Below are 20,366 nucleotides of genomic sequence, written 5' to 3'. Positions count from 1 at the left end.
AGCGAGACTCCGTCTCAAAAAAATAAAAATAAATAAAAATAAAAAATAAAAATACAAGAATTAGCCAAGCGTGATGGCAGGTACCTCTAGTTCCAGCTACTCGGGAGACTGAGGCAAGAGAATTGCTTGAACCTGGGAGGTGGAGGTTGCAGTGAGCCGAGACGATGCCATTGCACTCCATTACTGTCATTGTAGTGAGCAGAGCAGAGAAAAAAATATTGTAACTAATTTTGATATATATGTCTACATACATATGTCAACATATTAATATTGCCATGAAACTTCTTATGGGGCAGTAGCCTATGCTGGCACAAAATCTGGTCAGAAGTATTAACTAAGGCAAGAAAGCTTGATATTTTAATTGATATGTGAAATGTACATTTTTTCTTATAGTTCTTTTTCTAATGAATAAATGAATATAGGTGAGGAATTCGTATTTCAAGTGATTTTTAACTTTCTACCACGGTCACGTAGTTCTTTAAGTGTTACATATAAAGTTTTGGTGCCACAAAAGGAATAGCACTTGAATATAAATTTTCTTTTTTAAGTTTTAGCAAGGCAAGTTATTTTTATAGAACTCATATTTAACATAAGTGAGACAGAACTCAAACCTGAGTCTCAAGCTTTATTACTATCTTGTGTAAAAAGAGGAACAAATTCAACCAAAACTAAAGTCCATCCTTCAGTAAAACTTGTATGTTAGGGTTGATACTGATGCATAGGTACACAAATAAGTGTAAAATTCTAACTGAAAGAATATGCCAGATGGTTTATGGATGGTGGGATTAGGAGGGTTGAATTTTTTTCATTTGAACTTGTACACTTTGTTACCATGTTGTGGATTTTTTTTTTTTTTTTTTTTTGGAGATGGAGTCTGGCTCTGTCGCCCCGGCTGGAGTGCAGTGGCTCGATGTCTGCTCACTGCAAGCTCCGCCTCCCGGGTTCACGCCATTCTCCTGCCTCAGCCTCCCGAATAGCTGGGACTACAGGCGCCCGCCACCGCGCCTGGCTAATTGTTTTGTATTTTTAGTAGAGACAGGGTTTCACTGTGTTAGCCAGGATGGTCTCGATCTCCTGACCTCGTGATCCGCCCGCCTCGGCCTCCCAAAGTGCTGGGATTACAGGCGTGAGCCACTGCGCCCGGCCCCATGTTGTGGATTGTAAAATCTCTTTTGGATGTTGGTTTATAGATCATGGTATTTAGCTTTTCTTTATTTTTTGTTTTTTTTTCTTTGACTTAGTTACATATTCATGGTCCAAAATAGCAATTTGGTAAAGCCTATAGCCCCTATCTTAGAGTGTTTTAAAATGTAGGCCAGGCACAGTGGTTCATGCTTGTAAACCCAACACTTTGGGAGGCTGAGACGGGTGAATCACCTGAGGTCAGGAGTTCAAGACCAGCCTGGCCAAAATGATGAAACGTCATCTTTACTAAAAATACAAAAATTAGCTGAGCGTGTTCGTGGGTGCCTGTAGTCCCAGCTAAGGCTGAGGCAAGAGAATTGCTTGAACCTGGGAGGTGGAGGTTGCAGTGAGCCGAGATGGTGCCATTGCATCCGGCCTGGGCAACAAGAGTGAAACTCCGTCTCAAAAAAAAAAGAAAAGAAAAAAAATGTTTTAACATGTATTACATAAAATACATAGGTTTACAAAGGAAACCAATTATAGTGAAGTACAACAAGGATTGAATTAGCATGAATCATATTAAAGACATTATCTGGCACAGGCTAAGTTCTGTCTAATGTGGAAAACCTATCTCCTGCCTATCTTCCCCAACCACCTCATTCCCCTTTCCAAATTGCCCGGTTACAGTTTTTTGAGGATTCTACTAGAAAAAGGCTGTCCAGGAGAACTTTGTGAGATAATGGAAAGGGTCTTTTTTACTGTCCAATACAGTAGCCACTGGCTGTACATGGTAATTGAGCATTTGGATATTGTGGCTTGTGCAACCAAGGAAATAAATTTTAAACTTTATTTAATATTAATAATTAACCACATGTAGGTAATGGCTACCAAATTGTGCAGTATGGCCTCAGAAGCTAGAAATTCTGGCCGGGCATGGTGGCTCATGCCTGTAATCCCAGCACTTTGGGAGGCTGTGGCAGGTGGATCACTTGAGGTCAGGAGTTTGAGACCAGCCTGGCCAACATGGTGAAACCCCATCTCTACTAAAAATACAAAAATTAGCTGGGTGTGGTGGCACGTGCCTGTAGTCCCAGCTACTCGGGAGGCTGAGACAGGAGAATCACTTGAACCTGGGAGGCAGAGGTTGCAGTGAGCCAAGATTGCACCACTGCACGCCAGCCTGGGTGATAGAGCAAGACTCCATCTCAAAAAAAAAAACAAAGAAAGAATCTAGAAATTCTGGTGTGTGCAAATGTATGTATACATATTGTATTTAGTTCAACTTTATAAGGTATAACTGGATATGTCCAGTTTGGTTAGATACATTATTCTATCCTAGAAAAGCTTGTCGCTCTGTATTTTAAACTTTGAAAGATAGTTATTTACTCTTGTATAGAATTAGAAGTGTTCTGTGGGTTAATTTTTTTTTTTTTTTTTTTTTTTTGCTAGTCTTTTTGTTTTTGTTTTGAGATGGAGTCTCACTCTGTTGTCAGGCTGGAGTGCAGTGGCACGATCTCGGGTCACTGCAACCTCCACCTCCTGGGTTCAGGTGACTCCTGCCTCAGCCTCCTGAGTAGCTGGGACTACAGGTGTGTGCCACCACTGCCAACTAATTTTTGTGTTTTTAGTAGAGACAGCATTTCACCATGTTGGCTAGGATGGTCTTGATCTCTTGACCTCATGATCTGCCTGCCTCAGCCTCTCGAAGTGCTGGGATTACAGGCATGAGCCACCACACCCAGCCTTTTTACTAGTTTTTAAAATGTGTGTGTAAATAGACAGTACTTTACATTGTTCAAAACTCAAGTTTTATGCAAAAGTACACAGTCTCCTGAAGCTGATACTGAAGCTGATCTCTGTCCAGGCAGATGACCTAGAGGCAACCAGCATTGTCAATTGTTTAACTTTTAATAGAGATTTGTGCATATACAGCAAAGATGTATATTTATAAAAAGTAAATAGTAGCCAGCTATGTGCACTCTTCTGGCACATTGTGTTTTTTCACTTAATATGTCTTGTAGAGCATTACATATCAACACATAAAGTTTTCACTTCTTTTTTCTGATGATATATATTACACTATATGGTTTTAACATAATTATTTCTATATTAATATTTAGGTCATTTCCAACCATTTGCTATTTCAAACATTATTGGGATGAATAAACTTTTCCCTGTATCATTCCATACACGAGATAATATATCTATAAAGTAGATGTTTTGACAACAAATTGAAAAATTTTAAACCCTGTTGGTCAGATAAAACACTTCTGCAACTATAGTTGGTTTTCAGGCTACAATTTTTTTTTTTTAGTGCTCCTCCCTTTTTCAAAATAATGAAATGTTTATATGTAAAAACAAAGTATAAAATAGGTATGTAAGTTTTCTTTTATCTTTAATTTTTTTTCTTTCTTTTTTTTCCGAGACGGAGCTTTGCTGTTGCCCAGGCTGGAGTGCAGTGACACAATCTCAGCTCACTGCAACCTCCGCCTCCTGGGTTCAAGCGATTCTCCTGCTTCAGCCTCCCAACTAGCTGGATTACAGGCGCCTGCCACCACGTCCAGCTAATTGTGTTTTTAGTAGAGATGGGGTTTCATCATGTTGGCCAGGCTGGTCTCAAACTCCTGATTTCAGGTAATCCACCTGCTTTGGCCTCCCAAAGTTCTGAGATTACAGGCATGAGCCACCATGCCTCGCAAAAAAAAAATTTTTTTGAGACAGGGTTTCTCACTGTTGCCCAGACTGGAGTGCAGTGACTTGTTCTCTGCTTACTGCAACCTCCGCCTCCCACTTTCAAGCGATCATCCTGCCTCAGCATCCCGAGTAGCTCCTAGGTGTGCGCCACCACGTCTGGCTAATTTTTGTATTTTTAGTAAAAACGGAGTTTCATCATGTTGGCCAGGCTGGTCTCAAACTCCTGGGCTCAAGCAGTCCTACTGCCTTGGCCTCCCAAAGTGCTGTGATTACAGGTGTGAGCCATCATGCCTGGCCAGGTTTTAGAGTAGTAAACTGAAGACCCATGTACCATGACCTAGGACACTATAGCAGCATTTCAGCTTTTTTAATACTCCGTGATCACATTCTTGTGTCTTTGGCCCCTCCTCCATCTTCTTTTCTGACTTTTGAGTCAAGCATTCCCTTGCTTTTTGTTTTTTCTACATTAACCTCTCATGCATGTATCTTTCAGCTGTGTGTTGTTTAGTTTTGAAAAAACTAAAAAGCTAGATGTTTAAGGGAAAGATGGTATTGCCACTATTGGATGAAGGCTCATAAAAAATGATAATCTGCACACCGTTTTTGGTTTATAGTTTGGCTTCAGCTTCCTAGAATTTCTACTAGAGCCCTTTTTGGGGAAACCAGTGGGCATGAACATGAACATGCGAAACATAGGATTTATAGTTGTTATCTGGTGAGGCTGTTTTGTGGGCCAGGCAAAAAATCTCCAGTAAGAGAGTGGTCTTTGGGAATATGCTGCTATGTATCTTGTTTTAAGATTGGATTAAACTGAACTCTTCTGGTATAAAGTTACCTAATGCAGTTAGCAGGTCATAAAGGAGAGAAGAGGAACTTCATGAACACGTGGTCAAGCAGAGTTAAGTAGAGATAAAAGTCTGGGCTGGACACTTGAGCATTTGGGTTTTTTGTGTGTATGTGTTTAGAAAAGGTATAATAATAGGCATTTTAATCATAACAGCCATTAAATCGCATTGCTCCAGTCACATTCACCTGAATCACATTGCTCCAATCTGGACTGTTGCCATTTATATATGGTAAACATTTGTCTTCCCTGGATCTCCTTTTACCATGTTTTTGATTCTTTCATTTGACTTTTGTGTTCCACTCTTCCATTTGCTGTGCCCTTTATCTTCCTGTTATTTGGTTTCTTGTCTCACGTTGGTGGGCCACATCTCCAGCAGTTTTTTGAGAAAAAGTACATAGTAAAAAAATTTTTGAGGATTCTGAAGTCAAGTTTCATGGTGGACTTCTGTTGTAGCTGCTGATGAGTCTGAAAGTATTCTGGTAGCTAAAAATTTTTTAGAGTGACCTGTTCCTCTCTCACCCTCACTCCTTAGAATTTGTAGACTCTTTTTCTCGTCCCCATTTCACAATAATACACCTTAGTATAAGTCTGTTTTCATCCATTGTACTGTGTACTCATTGGGCATTTTTAATATGGCCACTCGCGTCCATCACTTCTCGTAGGTTTATTGGTAATTCTCCTCTTTTTTCTCTTCTCTTTGAAACAGTTACTCAGATATTAGATCTCTTGGACTAGTTCTCTAGGAAATTTCATTCATTTTTCAACCTTCATTGTAAATTTCCATTCATTTTGAATTTCCAGGTATTTATTTTCTCCCTCCCATCCTCCTTCCGTTCCTTTTTTTTTTTTTTTGTCCTCTGAATGTTCATTTTTATAGCTTCCTGTAATTGTTATATACATGCAAAATCTTAACTTATTCCTTTGAGGAAGTATGTAGACTTGTTTTTTTGAGACAGCCTCACTCTGTTGCCCAGGCTGGAGTGCAGTGGCACCATCTTGGCTCACTGCAACCTCTGCCTCCTAGGTTCAAGCGATTATCCCACCTCAGCCTCCCAAATAGCTGGGATTACAGGTGCCCACCACCATGCCCAGCTAATTTTTATATTTTTAGTAGAGACGGGTTTTCACCATGTTGGCCAGTCTGGTCTCAAACTCCTGACCTCAAGTGATCCGCCAGCCTCGGCCTCCCAAAGTGCTGGGATTACAGGCATGAGCAGAAGCAAAGTTTTAAAAAGGAAGAGCAAAGGTGACTGGGGAACTTACCATACCATGAAGAAAAATATTATTAAAGGTAATGCCAGGCGCAGTGGCTCACGTCTGTAATCCTAGCACTGTGGGAGGCTGAGGCAGGTGGATCACCTGAGGTCAGGAGTTCGAGATCAGCCTGGCCAACGTGGCGAAACCCCATCTCTACTAAAAATACAAAAAATTAGCTGGGCGTGGTGGCGGGTGCCTATAATTCTAGCTACTTGGGAGGCTGAGGCAGGAGAATTGCTTGAACCTGGGAAGTGGAGGTTGCAGTGAGCCAAGATTGCGCCATTGCACTTCAGCCTGAGTGACAGAGCAAGACTCTGTCTCAAAAAAAAAAAAAGAAAAAAGTAATTTACAAAAATATGATATTGGCTGTTGGCACATGAGGGGTGGGCAGATTATTGGAATACACTGAGCAGTCCAGGAGTAGTTTCGGATGTTTATTTGGGCTTTAATGTAACTGTGTTATAATACATTTGGAACATTTAGATCATTGTGAAAAAAGTAATCTGTAATCTCAACAACTAGGTGTTCTCTGGTAATATTTTGGTTCACTTGTTTGTGAACTTTTTTTTTTTTTTTAACCATATCCTCCTTCGTACCTTTTCTTTTTCCCTTTTAAATACTTAATTTTCAGCCGGGTGCGTGTGCGTAGCTCATGCCTGAAACCTGAAGCACTTTGGGAGGCTGAGGCAGGTGAATTGCTTAAGCCCAGGAGTTCAAGCCCAGCCTAGGCAACATGGTGAAACCTTATGTCTACTAAAGATATTAATAGAAAAAACTAGCTGGGTGTGTTGGCATGTGCCTGTAGTCCCAGCTACTCAGAAGGCTGAGGCGGGAGGATTGATTGAGCCCTGGAGGTCGAGACTACAGTGAGCTGTGATTGTGCCACTGCACTCCAGCCTGGGCATCAGAGCGGGACCCTGTCTCAAAAACTAACTACTTGATTTTCTTAGAGCAGTTTTAGGTTCGGAGCAAAATTGAGCAGAAAGTACAGTTCCCGTAACTTACTCCTTGCCCTGGTGCAGGTACAGCTTTCCCAGTGTCATCATCCTACAACAGAATGGCACATTTGTTAGAATTGATGAACCTAAATTGACATTATTGTCACCCAAAGTTCATACTTTACATTAGGGTTCACTCTTGATGTTGTACATTCTGTGGGTTTTGTGAAATGTAAAATGACATGTATCTATGGTTATAATATCGTACAGAATAATTTTACTGCCCTAAAAATCCTCTCTGTTCTGCTTGTTTATACCCTCCCCACCAACCACTGATCTTTTTGTCTTTTCCAAAGTGTCACAGAGTTAGAATCATACAGTATGTAGCCTTTTCAGCTTAGCTTCTTTCACTTAGTAATATGCATTTAAGTTCTTTCTATGTCTTTTTATGGCTTGATAACTCATTTTAGCACTCAGTAATGTTTCATTTTCTGGATGCACTACAGTTTATTTAGGACTTCTTAAAATAGATCAAAAGCAAAAAAAAGTGTTTTGTTTTTTTTTTTGAGACGGAGTCTGGCTCTGTTGCCAGGCTGGAGTGCAGTGGCATGGTCTCAGCTCACTGCAACTCCTCCAGGGTTCAAGCGATTCTCCTGCCTCAGCCTCCCAAGTAGCTGGGATTACAGGCACGCGCCACCACGCCTGGCTAATTTTTGTATTTTTAGTGGAGATGAGGTTTCACCATGTTGGCCAGTCTGGTCTTAAACTCCTGACCTCATGATCTGCCCACCTTGGCCTCTCAAAGTGCTGGGATTACAGGTGTGAGCCACCGCGCCTGGCCCCTTTTTTTTTTTTTAAGTGCTCATTTTTATATGGTTCTGTAATCTGCTTTTCTCCACAGTTGTATTAGTTTTAAAGTAATTTTTACAAACATGTTTAGTGCTTACATCATAAGTGCCATGGTTTGTTTATCTGTTACCTTTTGGTTATATCTGTTGATAGATGTATTGTCTCTTAGAAGTCTAATTACTAGGTTAAAGAATGTAGATCTTTTTGTTTTAATTTTACTATTTTTCTATTTTCCCATTTAGTTTTGACTTGGAACTCAGTAGATCCTTTTACGTTTGGAAGCTTCATAGTTTATTAACTTAAACTAAGTAAATAGAAGGTTGTATTCCACTCTGTAATCCTGGGAACATATGAAACTGACTATACCTGGTTTTGTAAATTTTTTTAAGGCATATATTTCTTCAAAATATTTTCTTTTGAAAGGTGATTTTAAAACCTTAGTACATAAAAAGGCAGGTGTGATGGCCCACGCCTGTAATCCTAGCAACTTCGAAGGCTGAGGCAGGAGGATCACTTGAGGCCAAGAGTTTGAGACCAGGCTGAGCAATATAGTGAGACCTGTCTCTAAAAATTAGCTGGGCATGGTGGCTCATGCCTGTAGTCCCAGCTATTCAGTAGCATCTCTTGAGCCTAGGAGTTTGAGGCTGCAGTGAGCTATGATTGCACCCCTGCACTCCAGCCTAAGTAATAGTGATACCTTCCTCTGAAGGCAAAAAAGAAAAAAAAAAATCTGTTGGATAAGAAGTTGTTACAGAAAACAAAATGACCTTATTAAAGCTATAGTTTACATTGAAATTATAACTTTAACTTTCAAAAACAAACACATAGAATTTTTTTTTTTTTTTGAGATGGAGTCTTGCTCTATTGGCCAGGCTAGAATGCAGTGACACTACCTTGGCTCACTGCAACCTCTGCCTCCCAGGTTCAAGCAATTCTCCTGCCTCAGCCTCCCACGTAGCTGGGATTACAGGCGCGTGCCACTACACCTGGCTAATTTTTGTATTTTTAGTAGAGACGGGGTTTCACCATGTCGGACCAGGCTGGTCTCAAACACCTGACCTCAGGTGATCCGCCTGCCTTGGCCTCCCAAAGTGCTGGGATTACAGGCATGAGCCACCGCGCCCAGCCAAACACATAGAATTTTAACAGTAACTGCTCATTTGTTTAAACTGTGACATGTAAAGATTGATTTTTTTAAAAAAACTAGAATTTAATTAGTATCATGAAATTTTAGTTATGCTTTCTAAGTTTTAAAATGTATAAACGTTTAAATAGCAGTTAAATTCTTTAAAAGATTTGCCTTTCAAATACTTCTTATAAAGCTTTAAGGAATAATTGAAATGGAAATTATCATGTTACTGCAGTCAACAGTTTTGTGCACTGGTCCTAATGCCATTTTAGTGTTGATATATTTTGAATCATTTTTTACTTTTGTATAATGTTCAATGTATGTAAATTTTTCTTTGTGTTTTTTTTTTTTTGAGATGGAGTCTCGCTCTTTCGCCATGCTGGAGTGCAGTGGTGCGATCTCGGCTCACTGCAACCTCTGATTCCCTGGTTCAAGTGATTCTCCTGCCTCAGCCTCCTGAGTAGCTGGGATTACAGGCATGCACCACCACGCCCCCCTAATTTTTGTATTTTTTAGTAGCTGCTGGGTTTCACTATGTTGGCCAGGATGGTCTCAATCTCCTGACCTCATGATCCACCCGTGTTGGCCTCCCAAAGTGTTGGGATTACAAGCGTGAGCCACAGTGCCTGGCCGTTCGTAAATTTTTCTTTTTCTTTTTCTTTTCCTTTTTTTTTTTTTCGAGACTGAGTTTTGCTCTTGTTGCCTAGGCTGTAGTGCAGTGGCGCGATCTCGGCTCACTGCAATTTCCCTCTCCCGGGTTCAAGTGATTCTCCTGCTTCAGCCTGCCAAGTAACTGGGATTACAGGCATGCGCCACCACGCCCAGTTAATTTTGTGTTTTTGGTAGAGATGGGGTTTCACCATGTTAGTCAGGTGGGTCTTGAACTCCTGACCTCGTGAATCGCCCGCCTCGGCCTCCCAAAGTGCTGGGATTATATGTGTGAGCCACTGCGCCCGGCCTGTAAATTTTTCTAGTTATTTTAAATTATGAATCTTCTGGTAGCCTTTGGTTTAAATAGTAGAGACATTTAAATTTTATCATTACCCTTGTCATCCTAGATCACACATCTGTTATTTCTTGTGTCTGTGTTATCACCTCCCCAAACCTAAACTGAATTTGTGATGTTGGCTTAAGCTATATAATATGTGCAAAGTAATTTGATCAGTAGGTACATGTTAGTGCTCCCTTAAGAATGCTCATTAAAAAATTTTATTTTCAAATGTTAAAAGGTGTCCACAAGTCTTATGTTTTTTTTTTTTTTTTTTTTTTTGAGACAGAGTTTCGCTCTTGTTGCCCAGGCTGGAGTGTAATGGCTTGATTTCATCTCACTGCAACCTCTGCCTCCCGGGTTCAAGCGATTCTCCTGCCTCAGCCTCCCGAGTAGCTGGGATTACAGGCATATGTGCCACCACGCCCTGCTAATTTTGTATTTTTAGTAGAGATGGGATTTCTCCATGTTGATCAGGCTGGTCTCAAACTCCCAACCTCAGGTGCTCCACCTGCCATGGCCACCCAAAGTGCTGGGATTACAGGCGTAAGCCACCGCTCCCGGCCTCCTACAACTCTTTCTAGTAGTTAAGAATGTGCTGGGCACGGTGGCTCACACCTGTAATCCCAGCACTTTGGGAGGCCGAGGCGGGTGGATCGCGAGGTTAGGAGTTCAAGACCAGTCTGGCCAAGATGGTGAAACCCCCGTCTCTACTAAAAATACAAAAATTAGCCGGGCGTGGTGGCAGGCGCCTGTAATCCCAGCTACTTGGGAGGCTGAGGCAGAGAATTGCTTGAACCCAGGAGATGGAAGTTACATTGAGCCGAGATTGTGCTACTGCAATCCAGCCTGGGCAACAAGGCAAGACTCTGTCTCAAAGGGAAAAAAAAAAAAGGATTCATCCAAGTTTTAGGCCTGGTGCAGTGGCTCATGCCTGTAATCCCAGCACTTTAGGAGGCCGAGGTGGGCGGATCACTTGAGGTCAGGAGGAGTTCAAGACCAGCCGGGCCAACATGGTAAAACCTCGTCTCTACTTAAAATACAAAAAAATTAGCCAGGTGTGGTGGTGCATGCCTGTAGTCCCAGCTACTCGTGAGGCTGAGGCAAGAGAACTGTTTGAACCCAGGAGGTGGAGGTTGCAGTGAGCCAAGATCTTGCCACTGCACTCCAGCCTATGTGACAGAGTGAGAATCTGTCTCAAAAAAAAAAAAAATCCATCCAAGTTTTAAAACTGTTTATTTGAAGATCAGAAATGCAAGTGTAGACTGTTGGGAGTTTTTTAAATTAATAAAATGTGTTTAAGTATAGCTTGCTGAGTATCCAGAAATATAAATATTTGGCAACAAATGTAATCAGCTCTATTCACTCATGAGTTAGTGCTACTTATTAATTTTGATCAAGTAATTAGGTTATTATTTAAATAAACAGCTATTGAATTTTTATAGTATTTTTGGACACTGCACAATTTGTACACATCATCACAACTCTTTAGTAATCCAGCTACCAGTGATTTTTTGTTATTGCTGAGATTCCATTTTATATTAATTGAAAAGCACTTTAAGAAGAACTGTTTTTTGAATCATGATTGATACATGATGTCTCAGGGTCTTTTACATGAAAATTTTTTCCATGTGAGCAGTGTTTTAATGTTGAAAGATTTGTATTTTGCTAAATCTCCATGTGTTTTTTTAAATTTCAACTTTCTAGGTTAAGGGAGGAGTATAAAAGTCATAGTTTTGATGCTTTATTACAGATAAGGAAGACCTGCAAAATCCACAGCCACACTTTCATGAGTGATGCCATATTAGCTGGTATTCCTTTACTATAAATAGATGTTTGAAAGCTGAAAACCAAAACAGTTTAATAGCCTGAGGCAATTTTTCAGTGTTTTTCACCAAATTTTTTGTTCCTTACAAGACAGGTGGTAAGACTATAGTTGTTCTTGTGTATTAGTTAATTAATTACACTAATTTACATATAGGAGGGTGCTGTGAGGAAATGCATGGTTTGTTGAAAAGAACTGAGGACTGACAGCCGCCTCCTCCATGGTTACCCTGGCTCTCTGTCCCACCCTTCTCATGGCGCTTGGGGGACCATGGCTGATCCTGTCGTGAGACAAATTAAGACTCCTGTGGTGAAGCAGTTGGTCAGAGAAAAAGTGATGCATGAAAAAGAAGCAAAACAACAAGAAGGAAAGAAAAAAATGAGAGCTGAAGATGGTGAAAATGATGCCATTAAAAAGCAGGCAGAAATTCTGCGAGAATCCCAGGTGATAAGCCTTGTTTGCCAGCACAGGTTGGAAGCTGCATATACCGTTCTTCGGCAGATGTTAGAAAGTGAAAAAGATTTGGGAGAAGCTGAGGAATATAAAGAACATTTAGTCCTGGATTCAGTGAAGTTAGAAGTCTGAAACTTTTCTGTACAGGATGTGTTTTGCATTAAATCATGGGGTCCAGTTTACATTTCATTATTTTTGACCACTCCTGTGTGTTCAAGTGTGACAACGTGATTCTTTTTATGTGATTGTATATATTTTTTTGCCTGATTTAATTTGTCAAATGAATGGCAAAACTGAGAACTGAGTGGATACTACAAGGAGCAGAAAAGTATGAAGTCTGTTTACATATTTGTATTAAATAATGTTCTCATTAAAGTTATTTGTACACATAAAAGAGGTTTGTACTTACACTTACCTGTATATGTGAGATATTTGACCAATGGGTATTTAGTGTCCTGTTGTGCATAATAATACGAACTCACTATATAGTTGCTTTTTTTCCTGGTAGTGGGTTTTTTTGTGTGGGAGGAAGGGTGAGGTGTACCATTTATGCCTTTTTTACTAGTTTATTGGCAGTCACATGCATTGGCAAGATGAGCAAAGGTGTTGAGCCTGAGGCTGTAGAGCAGAGCACAGTATATATTATAGATTTATGTTGCCTAGAAAGAGAATCTTTGTAACCATATAATTTATTATTCAGTCCTGGCCACCTTTGGGAGTGAATGAGAGTTCTATTAACAATTATACTGAAACTACAAACAGGTAGAACTAGGACATGTGTTGTTCTTAGCCGTAAACCCTGATAGTCCTGGATTTAAATGACATATTTACTTTTCTAGGACTTCAGATTTGAAGAGTGGAGAGAATAATGGTTGTTTCACAGGATTATGAAGATTGACTATGTTGAGATGATTTATAGTATGTTGAGATAATATGTATGAAAATAATGTAGCACATGGCCTGGTAGTTACTGCTTAGTAAATATTCCCTATTGAGTAAAAACTCATAGTTTGGATGAGGTGTGAGCTTTTCAAAATCACGAAGCACCACCCTTTTCTATTCTTACTGTGTCTGTCCTTCTGCTCATTATTTGATACCTTTATTTAATATAGTGACTTCAGTTTACTAGAACGTTGTATTAGTACCTTGTAGAAATAATTGCAGCTGTCTTTGCCATATGTAGCATTTACATTTCTAATATGGACACAGCTGGTTTTCCAGTTCAGCTACAGAAAGTGAAGGAAGGGGGAATATAAGGAAGCGCTACTGGATGTGGGTCATCAATCATGTTGTTATCCACTATTTGGTGCTGTAGCATTGACCGAACACGTTTATTTTTGTGTCATCAGGAAGGGGGAGAGTGTTGGTATCAGAATTATTTAGGTGTGGTAACAGTAATCTGGGCAGTTATTTCTAACTTAATCATGAGTTGTTTCTCTTTTCATATCCCCACTTACTGTATGTATGATTGGGGGTGGGATGAAGGTGGGGAAGGTCTGGTGTAAGGATCTGAGGATAGATAGAAATTATTGAGCCAGGACAATAATTTAGAGAGCATATCCTAGGTAGTTTAGGTTACCACTCCCTGTTCAGTATATTACTGGGATATGAATGTTCGTAATTTATCTTCTATTGTTCTTAAAGTTTTTTCCTCACCTTAAAATTTAAAGGACTGGCTGAACTTCCTCCAGAGTTTGAAGTCTAGTTCAGTATGCCGCATTTACTCAGGTCTTACCTTTGTAAACTCTTATATTAATGTCATCTCAAGTACTGATTGCTCATAGTAGCTGACAGTTATTGATCACTTTAATGCCAAGCTCTTGGATTGTTGATGAAAACCCCCACGGCACTTTTTTTACAAGGGAAGAAACTGATCCTTACAGGGGTTTTAAGGACTTGCCCTAGATCACTTAAATCCCTATTGTACTCTGAAAGTTTTCGCCTATCATACTCATTTTAAGACTTAAAGGACTCCAAATTGGGGTTAGAGGTGGATCCAGGCTGTGTTGTTGAGCTACCCATTTTGCAATATGGCTCCTAGAGCATCAGGGATTGATAAACCTGGGATTGCTTTTTCTGTTATGAGAGGAAAACTGTAGTAGTGAAGTCAGAGCCTGGTATATACAGACTGTCAGTTGCAGCATTATTTGGAAGCACAGAAGATGGTATGTGAATAAATGTGCCTGATACAGAATGTCTTTCTCCCTCGAGCCCCCTTTTTTGTGCCTTTTTTGATGCTTGATTTCAATGTCCTTTATGCCGTTCCTTGGTAATAGATAGTTGCAGCTCAATGCTACATTTTAGCCATCCATGAGGCCAAAGATACGATGCCTTCAGTACAGAAAAGGGGAAATAGGGTATCTGGGAGTACCTTTAAAAGTAGGAAAAGTAGGTTTCCTCACTTGAATTTACTTTAAAATGACTTTATATTGCGTTAATCATTATTGTTCTGGGAGGAATACCTATATCTACACATATCAAAGAATTCAGGAAGGAGGAAAGTGATAAATATAATTAAAAACTTTTATTTCTAAAATCATACAAAACAACTCAGCATAGTGTCTGGTCATGCAGTTTGCTCTGAATAAATATTTGGAGAATGGCAAGCCAGGTAACCATTCACTTAAAATTTTTAGCTACTTTATAAAAAGCAACCCTTATTTTGCATTTCCCATGTATCAGTTTAAATGCTTTTATTTTTTAATTCATTTAATCCCCATTGTGATCCTAGGAGATAAATGTCACAATGTCCATTTTAAGATGAGGAAATTGAGGCCACAGAAGTTACTTGCTCTGAATTTTACAGCTGTGAATGGCAGAGCTGGGATTCCAACATGGGGAACATGGCTCTAGAGGGTGTGATCAGAAGCAGTGCATCTCATATTCTGATGACAATCTGGTTTGTGTTTGTTTTTAAAGTTTCATTTAATTTAATTTTTTAGAGACAGAGTCTTACTCTGTCACCCAGGCTGGAATGCAGTGGTGCTATCATAGCTCACTGCAGCTTTAGAACTCCTGGGCTCAAGTAGTGCTCCTCTTTTGGCCTCCTGGGCTCAAGAAATCCTCCTGCTTTGGCCTCCCAAGGTGTTGGGATTACAGGGATGAGCCACCATGCCTGGCCTTTTCTTTTTTTTAAATTTCTAATATAATACTTTTGTAAAATGATAAAGATGAAGACACGCATACAAAATGTAAGCTTGAATTTGATTAGTTTCAGCAGATACAGAATTGTCAAATTGCTACAGATTTTCGAAGTCTTTACTTTGCATTTCTATACTTAACCTCACTGTCAACCATAACCAGTTTGTGGACCAGCAGTAGTAGTCTGTGGACTATACTTTGAGTTACTGGTTCAAACCATTATTAGTGCCGAGAGGAACTACTGATTATTACATACTTCCAATAAGGTGTTAGGTGATTTGTCTTAACCCGGAAAAAAATTTTTTGGAAGTCCTGTGAGTAAGTAGATGTTTGTTGAATGAAGGTAATGGAGGACACAAATGGGGTGTTCTGAGGGGGAAGGCTCATCATTATTTCTAGAAGAAATGGTTTATATGTATATTTAGGTTGAGAGTTGCTGAGAAATCTTGAATGTTCAAAACTATGGAAAAGCACATCATGGTTTTGGAATTTAAAGAATGTAGACTTGAACATGATGAGGAAAATCCAAAGTTTAGTCAGATTTATTGAAAACACCACAGAATGATGCTAGATCTGGGAAATATTTACCTCTATAATGTTAGGATTGTCCTGTAAGATTAATATTATACCTGTGCTAATTTTTGCAGAATGTAGTAAAAAGCTATCTGACATTCTTTGCAGCCAATTGTTAGACTTTTCTCGCCCTTGCTTGCTTTTTTTCTTCACTTTCAACTTTCTCTTGTTGCTATGACAGTTTATTCAGTCCTGGGTTTGCTAAATTACAATACTGAACATTTTTATTTGAAGCTGATAAACTCAGCAAATCTTAAACCAGGTTTAATACTTCGCTCTCAAATTGGTTATCTTTTTCTGTTCCCTTACTTGCCATTTGTATTTAATCTCTTTGACCTTCTAGTTAATGGCTTTCATTGCCCCCAAGATGAAAGGTACACTTTTAGCCTGACCTTTGAGGCCGTTAACAGTCTCACTCCAACCTACCATTCTAGCTCTTTGGTTTCATGAACCCTCTCTTTCAGCCACATTGGTTACTACCTGGATGAACACAGCACCATCCCATGGCCTCACTCTTAGTCCCTATTCTACCCACTTAAAATTTGTTACACAATGCTTTTTCAAGGGAATATTGCCTATTTTAGGGTAAAAATGTGTTTGACTACTTTGAGATTAGCTATACGCTAAATTAGCCTTTACTTTTTTGTCCAGGTAGTTTATAAACCTAGAAATATTGGTCATTTAATTTTTTTTCCTTTTTTTTTTTTAAAATTCCCTAATAGAATCTGAGATTGGTCATTTAGGATGTAATTTCCAGTTAAATTTGCTTATTGAGAGAACACCAGCCTAAGAGAGTAGAGAGAGGAATATGGTAGGATTTTGCAGTAGAGTTTTGTTTTTAAACTGAATGTAAACTTAAAACTATTTAGTGTCTATAGGAAGCAACCTTAAAATTAAGGTTAGATATCTTAAAATAGAACTTGTTTCTTGAAATATTTTTTAGTTCCCATATAGATCATACGAAAAGATGACTGTCTATGCCCAATAAAAATTTTTATGGTATTTCACATCATTTGTTTTAAAATCTAGTATGTTTAAAAGTGAAGACTAAAGATTTTAAATTAGTATACTTACTGGTTCATACATATACACATACTTAAAAATGTGTAGCTCCTTTTTTAAGTTGTTGGGAAATTGTCCTTTTTTGTTTTGTTTTGTTTTGAGACAGTTTTGCTCTTGTTGCCCAGGCTGGAGTGCAGTGGCACGATCTCTGCTCACTGCAATCTCCGCCTCCTGGGTTCAAGCAATTCTCTTACCTTAGCCTCCCCAGTAGCTGGGATTATGGGCGCGTGCTACCACAGCCAGCTAATTTTTGCATTTTTAGTAGAGATGGGGTTTCACCATGTCGGCCAGGCTGGTCTTGAACTCCTGAGCTCAGGTGATCCACCTGCCTCGACCTCCCAAGGTGCTGGGATTACAGGCGTGAGCCACCATGCCCAGCCAGTTATGTGTTCTTGATATGAAGACTATAGTATCAGTTATTTACAGTGGGACTTTTATTTTAATTCAAAATAACATTTTAAAATTCTAGGAACTGAATATGTTTTTCCTGAGTGATAACTTGCTTTTAATTCCTATATGTCCAAAGACTTGAGAGAGAGAAAGAGGATTGTTTCTTTTTCTTTCTTCCCCTTTCTTCACTGGGTCTCACTTGCTGAGGCTGTTTTCAAACTCCTGGACTCAAGCAATCCCCTCGCCTTGGCCTCTCAAAGTGCTGGGATTACAGACATAAGTCCCTGCAGCCGTTTTGCTTATGTTTCACAAATACTGTGCAGTCGCAAGTTTTGGCTCACCTGTTCTTCTGTTAGGCCAACCAGAGTTACACTCTGAAAGTGCCAATTTAGGAGTTAGCCAAAAACCTGTGAGGCATTTTTACATATATTGAGGAGCCCACTTCTCATCTACAGCAGTTTTTCTCTGGTACCCTGTCCCCCAAAGTCTACCTGCCTGCCGGTCTCTCATTGTTTTCATTGAGACTCCCACTGTCTGCCTGGAAACCCATCATTAATTTTAAGCTAGTGGGATAGGAAATGGCATTCAGTAATTATCATCTGTTTGAACACTTAAATTTACTGGTAATTAAATGTTGATAAAAGTGTTTGGTTTTAAGGCATTACTTACTGTATGTCAATTTTCAGGCCTTAATCATTCTATGTAAACATTTAAACTTATTCAATTAAGTAATCAAGTTAATAAGTTCCTATTGGGTTAAGTACTGTGATTATTGAGTAAAATCAAGACATGGTCTCTATTCTGGGTGACTTTATAGGCTAATAGAAATTCTTGTACGTGTCGTATGTTGATAAGAAAAAACATATCCCTTGGGAGGCTGAGGTGAGAGGATCGCTTGAGCTCAGGAGTTTGAGACCAGCCTGGCCAACATGGTGAGACTTTGTCTCTACTAAAAATAAAAAAGAATTAGCCGGGTATCATGGTGCCTGTCTGTAGTCCCAGTTACCCTGGAGGCTGAGGCAAGAAGATTGCTTGAGCCAGGGAGATTGAGGCTGCAGTGAGCTATGAGTGAGACCCCATCTCTAAGAAAAATAAAATACAAAAAAAAAAAACAAACCCATATTCTTTCAAATAAATATTTACCACCTTTCTGCTCTGAGTTCTTTTAGATAATAAATATTTGACTTACATATCTCGTTATGTTAACATAGATCTCTATTTTTTGCTGCTTCAGTCTGATATCCAAACACTTGTTGCATTGTCCTTTTTTTGGTATCAGTCTTTGTCCTAGTGCCTTTCTGTGGCTCTCTTCTTTTGCTGACAACAATTTATGATAGTATGAAGAGCTACATGGAAGAATGTGGTGAACACCTATTTTAAATTACTGTCCCCAGACTCCTTTTCTTTCTGATATTTTTAGATGACAGTCTTAATTTTGTCTAGCCTAAAAGAAGATTTAAGTTCAAGCCAATGTCCATCTTGTTAGGGTCCATTGAAAATATTAAGTTGCCGAACTTTTAGGTTACCATAGGGTAAACAGTATGCCATGAAGGTAAGACCTGCGTATCACTAGCTTGATCACGTTACAAAGCTTTTTTGTCATCATAATGTTTTGTTTTGTTTTGTTTGTTTTTGAGACAGGGTCTTGCCGTGTTGCCCAGGCTGGTCTCAAACTCCTGGGCTCAAGCAATCCTCCTATTAATCTCCCGAGTAGGTAGGATTATAGAGACGCACCACAACCCAGTGATATAGTTGTTATACTCTTGAAACTTTAGTTTCCATCCTCTGTCCTTCCTGATACCCCTTTCAGTACCATATGCAGTATCTTAATATGATGGTATATTAAGAAAGATAGATTTTCCCAACTTTGTTGCATAGTCTGTGACAGTCTTCTTGCTATTTAAAAAATAAAAAAAAAGTGCAAGTGGAAGGATAACTATAAATACTGTTATATTTTCAAATATGAGAAACCCTTTGCTCTTTGCTCTTAATGAAGAGATAGGAGAATAGAGAATGGTTCTTTAGAGGTTGGTCTGTGGTCTGTTTTGTGAAGCAATCTGCTTTAATTCCTTCTTCTTAAAAAATATCAATGCTGGGCGTGGTGGCTCACGCCTGTAATCCCAGCACTTTGGGAGGCCAAGGCAGGTGGATCACGAGGTCAGGAGTTCAAGACCAGCTTGACCAATGTGGTGAAACCCTGTGTCTACTAAAAATACAAAAATCAGCCAGGCATGGTGGCACACATCTGTAATCCCAGCTACTCAGGAGGCTGAGGCAGGAGAACTGCTTGAACCTGGGATGAGGAGGTTGCAGTGAGCCAAGATCACATGACTGCACTCCAGCCTGGGCAACAGAGAGAGACTCCGTCTCAAAAAAAAAAAAAATTATCAGCATATCAGATCAGCTTTAGTTAGAATATTGCTGTCATAGATGTGTTAAGACATTTAAAATAATGTTTTATATTCTTTTCCACTAGGAAACCACCCCTACTCCTAATCCCCCGACTACAGAAGAGGAGAAAACTGAATCTAATCAGGAGGTTGCTAACCCAGAACACTATATTAAACATCCCCTACAGAACAGGTAAGCTTCCTGACACCTAGGTTTTCTGAGTTAGGCCACAAGGTAAATGGTGAATGGGGCAAGTTTGAAGGGAAGTTAGATTATGAAACTAGTTTTAGATATGCTAAGGTTGAGGGTTCTATTTTCACTTGGATGACCCATGACCAGCAGACGGTTTTATGTGTGTCTTGAGTTCAAAAGGAACTATGTGAGAGATTAGTTTGAAAAGTATTGGTCGTAATGGAAGCCACATTAGTAAATAAGTTCCCTTAAGGAGAAGTGAACTTGACTCAGGACAAAGACCTGGGATACTAGCATCATATAGTCAGTGGTGGTCGCCCAGCGTGGTGGCTCACACCTGTAAACCCAGCACTTTAGGAGGTGAAGGCGGGCGGATCACCTTAGGTCGGGAGTTTGAGACCAACCTGGCCAACATGGTGAAACTCCATCTCTACTAAAAATACAAAAATTAGCTGGGCGTGGTGGCAGACGCCTGTAATCCCAGCTGCTCAGGAGGCTGAGGTGAGATAATT

The 20,366-nt window shown here is 39.6% G+C and overlaps 1 protein-coding gene across 4 annotated transcripts in view; it reads left to right on the top strand.

Annotated features, from left to right (window-relative positions):
• The window catches only part of EIF4E (eukaryotic translation initiation factor 4E), a 59,003-nt gene that overhangs the window by 8,533 nt on the left and 30,104 nt on the right, over nt 1–20,366 (top strand). For 2 of the 4 annotated variants that reach the window (XM_030819158.1, XM_030819157.1), the window contains exon 2: nt 19,748–19,854. In XM_030819158.1, coding sequence (XP_030675018.1) covers nt 19,748–19,854 — 107 coding nt within the window. Of the gene's footprint in view, nt 1–11,811; nt 12,097–12,153; nt 12,323–19,747; nt 19,855–20,366 lie in introns of those variants that run through there. The other 2 variants (XM_030819156.1, XM_030819160.1) reach the window with 2 other exon arrangements.

The sequence above is a fragment of the Nomascus leucogenys genome, chromosome 9 (genome assembly GCF_006542625.1).
Source record: "Nomascus leucogenys isolate Asia chromosome 9, Asia_NLE_v1, whole genome shotgun sequence".
In the NCBI taxonomy this organism is placed as follows: domain Eukaryota; kingdom Metazoa; phylum Chordata; class Mammalia; order Primates; family Hylobatidae; genus Nomascus; species Nomascus leucogenys.
Note: the sequence above shows the minus strand (reverse complement) of the source record. Positions and strands in the feature narration are given on the sequence as shown.